Source organism: Hyperolius riggenbachi, chromosome 5, assembly GCF_040937935.1.
Source record: "Hyperolius riggenbachi isolate aHypRig1 chromosome 5, aHypRig1.pri, whole genome shotgun sequence".
Taxonomy (NCBI): Eukaryota; Metazoa; Chordata; class Amphibia; order Anura; family Hyperoliidae; genus Hyperolius; species Hyperolius riggenbachi.
In genome coordinates this window covers 50934531-50949937 of record NC_090650.1, presented here as the reverse complement: position 1 = coordinate 50949937, position 15407 = coordinate 50934531, and the positions used below count along the sequence as shown (strand labels likewise).

Below are 15407 nucleotides of genomic sequence, written 5' to 3'. Positions count from 1 at the left end.
CTGATCGTCCTACCTGCCACCTGATCTGTGCTGGGGGCTGAAGAGCCCACGCAGCACAGATCATAGAAAAATCTGCTGGTCCTTAAGTGGCTAATTTTCAAAAATGCATGTGAAAAGCACATAATGATTCTCTATGGAGATGCAGAGTAATGTTTTTTACATGCTTTAAAAAAAAATAAATAACAGTATTTAGCTCCCTTCAGGAAATTTACAAAAACACAAACACAACACGAGCAAAAAAATGTACCAAAGATGCAGCAAAAAAATGCACAGTGCAAAAGCATGGTTTTCTGCACTGCCTTTTGTGCTCCCGGCCTCACATAAAACTGTTCTAATAAATGCATTTACCTGTAATAAGACTACGGCTTCTTTTACACTGCAAATCGCAATTCTGATTTTCCAGTTCTGCTTTGCGATTTTTACTGGATGCTAGCAACACAAGAACAAAGGGCGGAGCCACAGAGTGTCTTGAGATGCTAGGCACACATACGCAGAAGGAGACCGGCATGTAGCAAGGAACTTTTCTTATTGTGGTGGCGGCGAGCAGCAGCGCAAGCCAGAAATCAGTTTCGGTAGCCACCCTGGACCTGAACCCACCCATATCACACTGTGATATTGCTTTTGCCGCTTGCAGCCATTTTTAATTTTTAATAAAGCAGACTTACACTATTGGAAGCTAATGTACAAGCAAACAGAGGTGCCAGAAGGATAAAAATTACTAAAATGGTTAAAAAGGAGGAGGCCGAGGAAGACTTACCTCCTCCAAACAGATACAAGATACTGTTGATATATTTCAACAAAAACACATTTAATTGCATACTCCAGAAGGTGCAATGCGTTTTGCAAAAATATTCCGCTTCCTCAGGCTAAGAACGCAGCATATAACTCATGCAGGTCTGATAAGCTCAGCACCTCTGTCCACTATTGGAAGCTGGTCTTCCGTCTGTGTCCCCCCCCCCCCACATTGTGGAGCTGGAACGACCCAGGCACAGACCACCCGACCAATCAGCAGACGGGGATCCCACTCAGGAGAGCTTTGAAAGAGAGGCGACGGGGGGAGGGGGGGTTCCATATACCCCGAAGGAGCATACCGGTCTCTGAGACCTTTGGATCTGGTCAGTGGAACCCTGCTATGGGGAGCGCATTGTGGATTATCAATCTGTCCTGCAATTGTGATCCAGAGTCCAAGAGTGCATCGTTTATGCACATACCCTAACGGACAAGAGCGGTTTTCACCTTTCAGTGCTCATCCCTTTTATTTGCCAATAGCTTAATCACTACTAATCACAATGAAATTATCTGCATCTTGTTTTTTTTCACCACCTATTAGGCTTTTTGGGGTTGATATTTGTTTTCAGTAATTACTTTATTTTCTATGCATTTTAAATGGAAAAACAAGGAAAAAATGAAAAAATACACTATTTCTCCAATTTCATCCCCTATAGTTTTAATATAAACACCGCTACTGTGCATAAAACCCACACATTTTATCTGCCTATTTTTCCTGGTTATTACAAACATTTTAATTATGTCCCTAGTACAAAGTATGGTGACAATATAGCATTTGGAAATAAAGGTGTATTTTTTCAATGGTTTTCTCCTTTCATTAATTTCACGCGCAGCAGCAGCAGCACTGCTTGACTGAGCCGTTAAGAGGCTCTAGCAGGATGTTTTTATAAGTCTGGGTGTCATTAAGTGGTTAAACATAAATATAGATAATACAATTGTATAAATGATTGAGTATTTACTTATGGTAAAATCTTTCCTCACCCTGATTTACATTCTGAAATTTATCACAGGTGGTGACATCTTTAGTCCTGTCAGGTGCAGCTCTGCTGAATGATTTACTGAGCGTTCCAAAGCCAGTACAATATATACCTGGTCTTCCTAGCGAAGCTGCTTAGGATAAGGGTGCCCACTTATGATACAATCTTGATTGTACAATCTTACCACTTCTGTGTAATATAAGCTACCTAAAGTATCCATTCAAAGTATATTCACTCAGTTTACCCTTCTACTAAACTGATTTGGTAAAATTGTACAATCAACATTATATAATTATTGGGCACCTTAAGCATCACTGGGAGAGAGGGGTTAAATACCAATATACAGTAGTGTATAGATATAGGAAGTGTCTGTGATGCTGAAACCTGGAAAAGTAACTTAAAACCATTGTACAAATGAATATCCCAGCACAGAGGTTTCCAATGAACCTTCATCAGGGATAGTATGTATGAACGTGGCTGAGTTTGAAAGAAAAAAGTTTTGCATCAGGTGAAAATATATGCAAAAAATTGCAGACAATTCAAGCTCTTTGCTATCCAGACAAAAAGGAATGCAAAACAATGGATGAAAACAGAAACAGAAAACAAAAAAGGTCTGGAGGATGCCACAAGGTTTCAGAGGGTCCTAACATGATGGGTCTTTGTTAATTGTGGCCTAGGGGATGGTGTTAGGATTGGGATTGCAGGGGTTAATGTTAGATGAGTGGTGTAGGAAAGGAGAAGTATGGGTTACTGGTTAATCCAGGGAGGATAGGGAAGATTTAGGGAGGGAAGAAAGGGAGGTCCTTACCATTTTCTTGAGTTTCCCACCCACCTACCCTAATGTCGTGTTTTGGTTTGTATGTGTGCTCTTTTTCTTTCAGGAGGACTATGTTCAAGTGTTCTTATCATAGCAGCCTAGCAGGGGGAGGGTCCACGGAGGTCCCCTAACAGTCAGTTCATTGTGGTGAGAATATGTCTCGGTTGAAATCATACATCCAGAGTCAGATGAGAACCGTGTTTTTGGTTTTAACTGCTTACAGTAGTTTGGGGTCATTGACCATGGCTGGGGGCCTTGTTGTGCAGATCAGCTGAAGTGTAGGGTGACCTCCAAAGTCCTTTCTCTATTGGGACATGTATACTGGTCTTCAATCTTTGCTTGTTGACTCAAGTTGTTAATTTGATTGTTTGTAATAAAACTGTGTTTTATAAATTAAAGAGCTGTTTTAGCCCATTTAATCCAACCTCAGCAGCTTGTTTATTATTTGAGTGACCCGAGGGTATGTTTATGTAGGTTTATTGTGTCGGGGTCTTTGCTAAGTGTTATAAGAGTATTGGGTTTAGTAATAACCCAAAAGGGTTTTGTTCAAACCATACACATTTCCACTCCAGTCCAGCATAGTGTGAACGACACTCAGACACAGCATTTTAAGGAGGCTTTCCTCCTCTTCTAGGCTCTTGGCTATCTTTTTAAGTCGGTCTCCACCACTGGGTCTCAGTTTGCACTCCAACAGGGTCCCCTTTGTATCTAACAATAAGTGGTCACCCAAGCAGGAAAATTAGCAGTGACGTAGCAATAGGGGATGAAGAGGTTGTGACCGCAGTTGGGTCCTTGGACCAAAGGGGACCACTAGGGGCCCTCCCACAACTGCTCTGTTAGCTTTTCAATGGTACTATGCTGGTAATAATACTGTTAATACTGGAAACCATTAACAAACGTTTTCCCTCCTCTGATTACACCTCTCATACCGTGCCAAAACATTTTCGCCATATATGTGCATACACAATTGGGGAGACTGAAACAAGTATGTAGATTCCTGAACGACCACAAATGATAAGCCAACATTTCTACTACTACTACAAATACATAAATACAAAATCACTTATTTACACTGGATGTTCAAAGATGATTTAACCTTTTTTTTTAATGGACAACTTCATTATTTTTGACTAGCGTTAAATACAATTAATTAAAGGTCTTGTAATGACATAAGGCAGAAATCCCACAGCAAGAGACAAAATACAAAAATGGCATTTTAAAAACAAACTTCAGAGGGCCAAATTTATTCTGAAAATAACCGTGAAAGCAGCAAAATGAGGAATCAAAGAGGGTGGAACTAAAGATAATGTCTTCAAAGTGACAAGCGGGAAAAGAAACATCACATATGCTAAATACGGTTCTCCCTTCTCATTGGATATGTTATGGCAGCTTTACACGTCCTTCTAATAGGTATAGATCTGTTTTATGAGTAAGGATGAGCATTTGAAATTGAAAAATAATATTAACATTGAAAACTGAAGCAGGTACATTTTGCACTGGCTATAGCTATCTCTTAACAGCGGATCTGAGATGAAAAACTAACTATAACAAGTAACTTGTCTATATATCTTATGTACAGTTTAGATGATTTAAACAGCAAATCTGTCTGCATACAGCTTTAAAAGAAAGTGATTATATCTACCTGTGATACAATGACAGCAGCCATGTTGTTGTAAACATTACACACAGCCAAGCTTATCTGCATCATCAGCACTCAGACTGAAAAAGACCTACTCTCCCCTCCTCCTCCCTCCTCCCCTCTGCCTCTGAAATCTCTGGCTAGTACTACCTCCCCCTCCTCCTGCCCAGACTCAGCTCCCATGAGCCCTTGCTGCTGCCAAGGCTCTCTGAAAACTGTGGGCGGGGTTTGTTTAGTTTATAGGGAATTAGAGTATTAAAACGAAAACAAAAAAGTATTTGGCTTGAGGAATGCCCTATAAACTATAGGAAAGGAACACAATTATGCAATGAGTAAAAGTTCATCTCGGATCCACTTTAACCACTTGCCGACCGCGCACTCATAACGCGCGTCGGCAAAGTGGTAGCTGCAGGACCAGCGACGCAGTATTGCGTCGCCAGCTGCAGGCTAATTAATCAGGAAGCAGCCGCTCGCGAGAGCGGCTGCTTCCTGTCAATTCACGGCGGGGGGCTCCGTGAATAGCCTGCGGGCCGCCGATGGCGGCTCGCAGGCTAAATGTAAACACAAGCGGAAATAATCCGCTTTGTTTACATTGTACGGCGCTGCTGCGCAGCAGCGCCGTAAGGCAGATCGGCGATCCCCAGCCAATCAGCGGCCGGGGATCGCCGCCATGTGACAGGGGACGTCCTGTCACTGGCTGCACAGGACGGATAGCGTCCTGTGCAGCCCCGATCACCGGGGATGACAGGTAGGAGAGGGAGGGGGGGAATTTCGCCGCGGAGGGGGGCTTTGAGGTGCCCCCCCCGCAACATGCCAGCCAAGAGGAGCGATCAGACCCCCCCTGCACACCATCCCCATAGGGGGGAAAAAAGGGGGGCGATCTGATCGCTCTGCGTGCTGCCTGATCTGTGCTGGGGGCTGCAGAGCCCACCCAGCACAGATCACAGAATACTGCGCTGGTCCTTAAGGGGGGGTAAAGGGTGGGTCCTCAAGTGGTTAATGATAAATATATGTTGTGCAAGTTTATATTAAAGGACCATTATAGCAAAAAAAAAAAAGTATTATTTGAAATACATGTGAACACATACACATAAGAAGTACATTTCACCCAGAATAAAATGAGCCATAAATTGCTTTTCTCCTATGTTGCTGTCACTTACAGTAGGTAGTAGAAATCTGACAGAACTGACAGGTTTTGGGCTAGTCCTTCTCTTCATGGGGGATTCTCAGCATGGCCTTTAGACTTTATAAAGACAATCCCTGAAAAGGATCTATACAAAGATCCTGGCCAGCCTCCCTGCTCGCTGCACACTATTTTTGGCAGCTGGACGGAACAACTGACATTTACAAAGTGCTTTTGAAAATAAAGAAAACCCTGAGAATCTCCCATGAAGAGATGGACTAGTCTAAAACCGGTTCTGTCAGATTTCTATTTCCTACTGTAAGTGTGCGAGCAACATAGGAGAAAAGTAATTTATGTCTCATTTTAGTCTGGAAGAAATGTGATTTTCATGATAGTGTTCCCTTAACCTTCCTGGCAGTAAGCCCGAGCTGAGCTCGGGCTATGCCGCCGGAAGGCACCGCTCAGGCCCCGCTGGGCCGATTTGCATAATTTTTTTTTTGCTGCACACAGCTAGCACTTTGCTAGCTGCGTGCAGTGCCCGATCGCCGCCGCTACCCGCCGATCCGCCACTATCCGTCGTGCCGCAGCCGCCCCCCCCCCCCCCAGACCCCGTGCGCTGCCTGGCCAATCAGTGCCAGGCAGCTCTATGGGGTGAATAGGAATCCCCTTTGACGTCACGACGTCGATGACGTCGGTGACGTCATCCCGCCCCGTCGCCATGGCGACGGGGGAAGCCCTCCAGGAGATCCCGTTCTTTGAACGGGATCTCCTGATCGCCGATCGCCGGCGGCGATCGGAGGGGCTGGGGGGATGCCGCTGAGCAGCGGCTATCATGTAGCGAGACTTTGTCTCGCTACATGAAAAAAAAAAAATGTAAAAAAAAAGATTTGCTGCCCCCTGCCGATTTTTTAGCAAACCGCCAGGAGGGTTAATGAACTGTGAGGATTAGACTAAGTGTTTCAGCTACAGTAAGTGTAGCCAAAATTCTGCACCAAGTTAGCATCTGTTGTATAGCCTAAGCATTGGCAGCTGAAGATGATAGAAGCCGAGTATTACTTAAGGTGCCCATATATCTATTGACTTGGTGGAGGATTGGCCACCTGATTTGATAATGGTTATCGAATCGAATGTATGAGATGAAAATCGGTGCCATCAAGTGCAAGCCCGTTCGATGATGTGACCAATTTCGGGTCGAGCATGTTGATCGGGTTTGCAGCGGTAATAGCAATCGATCTTGAGACAAGCAACGAAACCCCCAATGCTGCCCCCCCGGTGCCCAATGCACTATACTTCACCTGTCTGTGTCCACCACTTACTCCGGGCTCAATACCCGTCCATACATGTGCCCCACGGGGCTGCTGGCGTACATGCGGGTGCATGTGTGACATCACTCATGTGCCCACATTACTCCGGCAACCACATTGGGTGCGTGTATGGATGGAGGACGGAAGAAGGAGCCCGGAGCCAGCAGTGGACACGGACAGGTAAAGTATAGTGCACCAGGCACGGGGGGGGGGGGGGGGGGAGTTAACATTGTGTACATATTATAACACCGCCGGTGAGTTGAGCGCATGGTGAGCTGAATGACGGCTCTCCCTGCTGCCTCTCAAATTCCTGGTGGGATTAAATACTATTAACCCTCTGAGTTGTAGCAACTCGGAAGAAGAAGTAATTCCCGGAATTACCCTAGCAGAGTATGTGCACCATAGCATTGGTGCTAGAGTGGTGCCCAGCATCGGAGCTCAGTGCTAATAACCTGCTTCGTTAACATTGAGAATAGAAGTTAGGCAGCAGGAAACAGGTTAACATTAGGAATAGAGGTTAGGGTTAGGCAACAGGAAGAGGTTAACATTGGGAGATACCCATGTCTTTTACAAAAAGTACTCAGGACATGATAACAGCAGCACCGTAGGAAGGAAGACAGTACATTGATCAGGATAATGGGGTTGATTCACAAAACTTTACTCATTATTAGGGATAATCACAGATATGCAAATTCTTCTGAGTTGATGCAAATTTATGCATTTTTTAAAATGCAAATATATGCAGCTTGAAAATGGACCAATCAATTTAACCCTGGGTTTAAATTGATTGGTCCATTGTCAAATTGCATACATTTGCATAAAAAATTACATAATGTCGGAAACATTTGCATCTCATTGATCCTCCCTACTCATTATTTATATCTCCTAGTTTTTATGATTTATCGCTCCTTGTCTGACTTAACTCATGGGAAAAAATATGTACTCAGCATGAAAAATATCGCTATTCAGTTATATCCAAAGAAAAGTAAGGGAGCTTCAACTAGGGATGAGCGAAGGAATTTGAAAGTACGGGAAAATGCATAGAAAGCGTTCTGACCAATTGCATGAGGGCCTGGTACAGCTGCACCAAGGCTTCTAGAGAAGATCTGCAGCGAGTTGTTAAAACGGCAAAGACGCCTTGTTCGAGCTCCTTCCTTCAGGTAGATGTTTAAGATCAATCCGCATACAAACAAGCTGAAAACCAGGTTTTTCTCATCTGCCATAAACTTGATGAACACTGAATCCTCTCTGAAATAGTTAACACTGTGTACATATTGTTTAAATATTTGAAATACCCTGCATACTTGCAGGGACATAACTAGAAATCACTGGGGCCCCCTGCAAAACTTTGGATGGGGCCCCCTTTCGACAGTCCCGCCAATAGGTACAGTTCCAGCCTGTACAGAAGAACCTGCTGCACACTAAATTGGGACTGTCTACAAATCTTTGTCTACAAAACTTTGTATGATTTGTTATCAGTGGCTGAGCAGGTGCAGTCATTAGAACAATAGTCCACAGAGCAGAAAGTTTTTTCTCTCCGTGCCCAGACTCCTCAAGCATCACTACAGGGCACAGCACTTGGGAGGGGTAGAAAGGTTTGGGGTAGAACAGAGCTGTACACAAGACCCTGCTGAACACTGAATAGGGATAGTGTACAAATCTTTGTCTACAAAACTTTGTATGATTCCTCATCTGTGGCTGAGCAGATGCAGTCATTAGAACAATTGTGCAGAGAGCAGAAAGTTTTTTCTCTCTGTGCCCTTAGTTGTCAGTCTCTCAGGACAGGGCCCCCTTTGGCTTCTGGGCCCCACTGCAGCTCCATCCCTTGCAGGGTTTATTGTTACGCCCCTGCATACTTGCATAATTCCTCTATTTCTACCTTTGTTACTATCACTATGTTCCCTATATGTTCCACGGGACTGTCATGAAAAGTAATTTTGTTGTGTTACACAATGACAATAAAGTGCTTGAATCTTGAAGTCAACATGGAAGGCAGAAGGACAGATTTCCACTTTCCCTATTGATTTGAATGTATTCTTCCCTATTGATTTAAATGAATTCTTTATGGAATAGTCAGTTCCATTATACTAGCTCCATCACACATAAACTGTCCAATTTCTTCAAAAGGGTTAATGTATTATTTACATATTCATGCAAGGAACACAAACCTTTGTTTGCCAGCAGAATAATGATTTTCCCAGAACACCTCTTACAAATTCCACCTAATTACAATACAATGAATGGCAGAATATATTATAGCCAATCACACTCTCCCCCCAAGGCAACAAATCAGTTAATATTTGAGGCAGCAAAGCGCGAGATGAAGTGTAAAGGGCAAATGTCCATCAAACGCTCCCCTTTTGTTAGATTACGCTCTTACGGGACTTGTGTTCCGACTGAGCTGGCAAAAAAATATAAATAAATAAACAATTTTTTTTTCTATTACCTTTCACAATGGAAATGCCTCCGTCAGTAAATAACTTTTGCTGCCAAGATCAATATGTTCCGGCTTTATCTGCCTGAAACGTCCCAGATACATATAGAAAGGTCTCCTTGGCTTTGCGACTCGTCGCCTGCGTTGAGCATTTTCTGCTATTAGTTTGACATTTTTCAAGCGTTTACTGCTGATGGTGTTTTCCTTGAAATACATTTTTACATGGTGGATTAACCTAACGCTCAAACAGCAGGCAAATTCAAAAGCCTCTTTTACAATAGAATTGCAGTCCAAATTTCTCATTTTAAAATGCAGTATAACAAAAAAAATTATAGCCTGTTAAAGAAAAATGGAGCCAGAGCTGTTTAAAAATCTGTGTTCCCGTTCTTTACAATTGGGGCCAACCTTTAGCACACTTGAGACCAGTGGCAGGATCGGTTCTCCAGGGACCCTCTAAACCATTCCCCTCGTGGACTGTGGCCGCCACAGTATAGGTAATAACCGAGCCCCCAGTATTAAGTAGGTTCCCGTCAAGAATGTGCACACAGGTGTGCCTCCCACATTAGGTGCCCCCGCCACCCCAGGTCAAAAGTCAAATACTTACCTAAGAAGCCTCTGGATCCTGTGGATTCTTCCAACGCTGTCATCAGGTCCACCTTTGCTGGACCCAGGGCGAGGCTTTACAAATTGCTCCCCCTTCCCCCCACTCCCATGGACTCGTGAACCCTTACTCTTTAGGGACCGTCACACAGCCACAGGTCACAAGTAGATCTACCTACTTACTAGTGACCAGATGCTCATCCAAGAGGAAGCAGGGACCAGGAAAACACACAGGTTAAGAGAGCCCGGAAAGCCGACTCCTCCATGGGCGCCATGCACAGACAGCCTGCAGTACCGCTACAGGACATCAGGTGTTATCACGCGGTGGTGACGTGATCATGACTTGATGTCTAATCCAGGCAGCCTAGGAGGAGTCAAGTAAGGTGATCAAGCTAGTAATCTTCCATTTGGCTGCACCGCCGGTCACCAGCTCCCTAGCGGTTATGTCCTTCTGCCTGCACCCCCCCCCCCCCCTTCTTCTACTTGCTGGTCTGCTCCCAGGGCGATCACTCTACCCACACTGCCCAAGAAACGGCCCTGCCCCTAAAGGAATCCAACAAGAACTAGTCGGAGTTGAATCTCACGGCTGTGCTCCTCTCAAGTCTGAGCGAGGCCGTACTGCGTCTGAGTATGAGCAGAGTCGCGGCGTGCAGGACGGTCCTGGGTATCGGCAGGGGTCCAGAGGATGACATGGGAAGCCTCTGGAGGGTCTAGACTTTAAAGGACAACTATCAAAGTTAAAGTGGACCTGAACTCTTGCACAGGACCGAAGGAAAACATAGAGAAATGCACCCTGTATGTATTTGGAGAGTTTAACCTGTTAAATCCCCCCTCATTTGTGTCTAATAATCACAAGTTTTAATTTGATCTATCCCCTGTGTCACATGACTGCCATGGCAGAGATGGCAGATAAGCTAATTTGATAGCACAGGCTGTTAACAATATGTCTGCTTCCATGAATCAGGAAGTAGAAACAGTGCAGATTCAGGATTTGTATCCGCTGTAAGGTTATTATGCTGTTGTGTATCTTTTAGAGCAGAGAGGACATTCTGAGTTCAGGTCCGCATTAACTAAAATTCTGAATGCTACATATATTTCCAGTAATTGCTATCAAATAGCAATACAAAGGTTTTACAGAGAACAGTTCTCACTGTGGGCAATACTATGGAGGAATGTATCCAGCACACCCAGCATACAGACACAATCTTCACTGGCTCTAATACTGTGACTGGAATATGTTCAGAATAATAGAAAGCAGAAATATAGCTTCAAATGTGTGTACATAATCATCAGACTCAGGGTCTGTGACCCTGAGTAAAGTAAACAGTTTACAGCCAAGGAGATCTCATTCTGAATGGGGGTGGGAGAAGCGTCCAAGTAAGGAAAAAGTACAGATCCTTCTTTTCCGATCCTTCTTTGTATCTAAAAATCCTTCAGATGTTCTCATGTGATCTGTGAGAAAGCAGGCAGGGCAGAGACAAACAGTAAATTATTCCTCTGTGAATAGTGACAGAGAGGTGTAAAGAAGCTACATGGTATAGCTCTATCCTCTAGCCCGATGCTGACACAAATTGTTACAAACAGCTGGTAAACAAGGCATTTTTTTTTCACACAGGCTGTGATGAGAAACCTCTGAAAAGCATTTTAGTGTTGCTGGCCAAAAGCTCAATGAGTATGTGGGGTTTACAGAAGAACAGTTTCTTTGATAGTTGTTCTTTAAGGATAATTTTAGGGAACCAGTGAACTTATTGGTGTATTTTTGGGAGGTGGGAGGAAACCTACACAAAAGAGAAAAAAAAAAACTCCATGCAGAAAACTTCCTGTCCAGATTCGAATCAGGAACCTTAGCATGGTACGGTAAGTGCTATCCATTACACCACTATGTCACCTGTGTGACATCATCAAGGATTTGGAGACCTGTGCCAAAATTGGAAAACACTTTCAGTTAAAGTCCCCATTGAACCGTGTAGGTACACAAAAAGTTATACTTTAATTTAGTTATATTGCTAAACTGTGTTTGGTTGTTTCTTTCTGCCTCATGTTATGAGTCGTCATCTAAAAAGATAATTGATAACTTACGTGAAATGGATCCAGGATTTTGACAGCAGCCTTGCTTCCATTTTTCTTATTCATGACTTTGAAAACTTTCCCATATGTTCCCTTTCCGATGGTTTCCACAATTTCCCAGGTATCAGAGGGGTCAGGAAATCCATCAAATACAAAGGACTTTCCACGTAAGGACAACATTTTCTGCACATCACCCTGAAAAAAAAAGTCGAGTTTTTCAAATTATTTGGTATGATCGAGATCCTTTTCTTATGAATGTAAGTGGTATTTCTTTTTAATTCAGGCCTGGATTTACATCACAGGAGCCTATAGGCACAGATGTTCTGGCACCCTAGACTTCCTCCTCCATGAACCTACAAACCCCCACCGAACCACACTGCAAGTGTGCTGACTGGCCCAGCTGTCACTTCTCCCTTACTTCCCTTGCCTGTCATAGGTAGCTACGGTTGTCCCTTAGCATTAGGTAGCCAGAGGTAACCTCAGTATTAGGTAGCTAGAGGTGCTCCCAACTGAAGGGAGGTCTCGTCAGTGGAATGCTGAGTGCTGGAGGAGTAACCTCTCATTTACACTCTCATCAGGACTCTGCATAGGGAAGGAGAGGGGCACAAGGGAGTGAGTGAACCGCTTTTCCATATTTAGGCACCTGTAAGCACGTGACTACAGGGCCTTAGGGTGAATTCAGCCCTGTTTTAATTATATGCACATAATTGCCTAATGGGAACCTGAGGTAAGAGTGGTATGGAGGCTCAGGCTGCCATATCGATTACCTTTTTTTAAAAAGGCAAGTTACCTGGTTGTCCTGTTCTTGATCCTGAGTCCAACACTTTTAGCCATAGACCCTGAACCAGCATACAGATCAGGTGCTCTGATACACTACTAATGCCAGAAAGATCAGCATGACACCAAGCAACTGACACTGTTTAAAGAGGAACTCCAGTGAAAATAATGTAGTAAAAAAGTGCTTCATTTTTTACCATAATTATGTATAAATGATTTAGTCAGTGTTTGCCCATTGTAAAATCTTTCCTCTCCCCGATTTACATTCTGACATGTATCACATGGTGACATTGTTACTGTGGGCAGGTTATGTAGTTGCTCCTAGCTGTTTTGGCTGTTAGTAGTGTTGGGCGAACATCTAGATGTTCGGGTTCGGGCCGAACAGGCCGAACATGGCCGCGATGTTCGGGTGTTCGACCCGAACTCCGAACATAATGGAAGTCAATGGGGACCCGAACTTTTGTGGTTTGTAAAGCCTCCTTGCATGCTACATACCCCAAATTTACAGGGTATGTGCACCTTGGGAGTGGGTACAAGAGGAAAAAAAAATTAGCAAAAAGAGCTTATAGTTTTTGAGAAAATCGATTTTAAAGTTTCAAAGGGAAAACTGTCTTTTAAATGCGGGAAATGTCTGTTTTCTTTGCACAGGTAACATGTTTTTTGTCGGCATGCAGTCATAAATGTAATACATATAAGAGGTTCCAGGAAAAGGGACCGGTAACGCTAACCCAGCAGCAGCACACGTGATGGAACAGGAGGAGGGTGGCGCAGGAGGAGAAGAAGGCCACGCTTTGTGAGACACAACAACCCCGGCCTTGCATGAGGGCAAGAAGCGTGCGGATAGCAGGCTTTGTACCGCCATGCAGTCATAAATGTAATAAAGATAAGTGGTTCAATAAACAGGGACCACGCGGCAACGCTAACCCAGCAGCAGCAGACGTGATGGAACAGGAGCAGGCGCAGGAGGAGAAGGCCACGCTTTGTGAGACACAACAACCCAGGCCTTGCATGAGGGCAAGAAGCGTGCGGATAGCATGCTTTGTACCGCCATGCAGTCATAAATGTAATAAAGATAAGTGGTTCAATAAACAGGGACCACGCGGCAACGCTAACCCAGCAGCAGCAGACGTGATGGAACAGGAGGAGGCGCAGGAGGAGAAGGCCACGCTTTGTGAGACACAACAACCCCGGCCTTGCATGAGGGCAAGAAGCGTGCGGATAGCATGCTTTGTACCGCCATGCAGTCATAAATGTAATAAAGATAAGTGGTTCAATAAACAGGGACCACGCGGCAACGCTAACCCAGCAGCAGCAGACGTGATGGAACAGGAGCAGGCGCAGGAGGAGAAGGCCACGCTTTGTGAGACACAACAACCCAGGCCTTGCATGAGGGCAAGAAGCGTGCGGATAGCATGCTTTGTACCGCCATGCAGTCATAAATGTAATAAAGATAAGTGGTTCAATAAACAGGGACCACGCGGCAACGCTAACCCAGCAGCAGCAGACGTGATGGAACAGGAGGAGGCGCAGGAGGAGAAGGCCACGCTTTGTGAGACACAACAACCCAGGCCTTGCATGAGGGCAAGAAGCGTGCGGATAGCATGCTTTGTACCGCCATGCAGTCATAAATGTAATAAAGATAAGTGGTTCAATAAACAGGGACCACGCGGCAACGCTAACCCAGCAGCAGCAGACGTGATGGAACAGGAGCAGGCGCAGGAGGAGAAGGCCACGCTTTGTGAGACACAACAACCCAGGCCTTGCATGAGGGCAAGAAGCGTGCGGATAGCATGCTTTGTACCGCCATGCAGTCATAAATGTAATAAAGATAAGTGGTTCAATAAACAGGGACCACGCGGCAACGCTAACCCAGCAGCAGCAGACGTGATGGAACAGGAGCAGGCGCAGGAGGAGAAGGCCACGCTTTGTGAGACACAACAACCCAGGCCTTGCATGTGGACAAAAAGCGTGCGGATATAGCAGCAATGCTTTTTGCCGCCATGCAGTCATAAATGTAATACAGATGAGAGGTTCAATAAACAGGGCCCGGAAACGCAACACCATCCCAGATGTTCATTGGTCATGTTACTTGGTTGGGGTCCTGGAGTGTTGCGTAGTCATTTCCAATCCAGGATTGATTCATTTTAATTTGAGTCAGACGGTCTGCATTTTCTGTAGAGAGGCGGATACGCCGATCTGTGACGATGCCTCCGGCAGCACTGAAACAGCGTTCCGACATAACGCTGGCTGCCGGGCAAGCCAGCACCTCTATTGCGTACATTGCCAGTTCGTGCCAGGTGTCTAGCTTCGATACCCAATAGTTGAAGGGTGCAGATGGATGGTTCGACACAGCTACGCCATCTGACATGTAGTCCTTGACCATCTTCTCCAGGCGATCGGTGTTGGAGGTGGATCTGCACGCTTGCTGTTCAGTGGGCTGCGGCTGCATGGGTGTCAGAAAATTTTCCCACTCCAAGGACACTGCCGATACCATTCCCTTTTGGGTACTAGCTGCGGCTTGCGTTGTTTGCTGCCCTCCTGGTCGTCCTGGGTTTGCGGAAGTCAGTCTGTCTGCGTACAACTGGCTAGAGGAGGGGGAGGATGTCAATCTCCTCTCTAAAGTCTCCACAAGGGCCTGCTGGTATTCTTCCATTTTGACCTGTCTGACTCTTTCTTCAAGCAGTTTTGGAACATTGTGTTTGTACCGTGGATCCAGAAGGGTATAAACCCAGTAATTGGTGTTGTCCAGAATGCGCACAATGCGTGGGTCACGTTCAATGCAGTCTAGCATGAATTGAGCCATGTGTGCCAGAGTCCTACCAGAATCCTCATCATCCTCTTGTGAGCGTTGTGATAGTTGTTGTGATGCATCATAGTCGT

The 15407-nt window shown here is 44.9% G+C and overlaps 1 protein-coding gene across 4 annotated transcripts in view; it reads right to left on the bottom strand.

Annotated features, from left to right (window-relative positions):
* The window catches only part of MYO3A (myosin IIIA), a 233885-nt gene that overhangs the window by 172942 nt on the left and 45536 nt on the right, over positions 1-15407 (bottom strand). For all 4 annotated transcript variants that reach the window (XM_068235654.1, XM_068235657.1, XM_068235656.1 and 1 more), the window contains exon 2: positions 11763-11945. In XM_068235654.1, the coding sequence (XP_068091755.1) occupies positions 11763-11930 (168 nt within the window). In that variant the 5' untranslated portion in view covers positions 11931-11945. The remainder of the gene's footprint in view (positions 1-11762; positions 11946-15407) is intronic.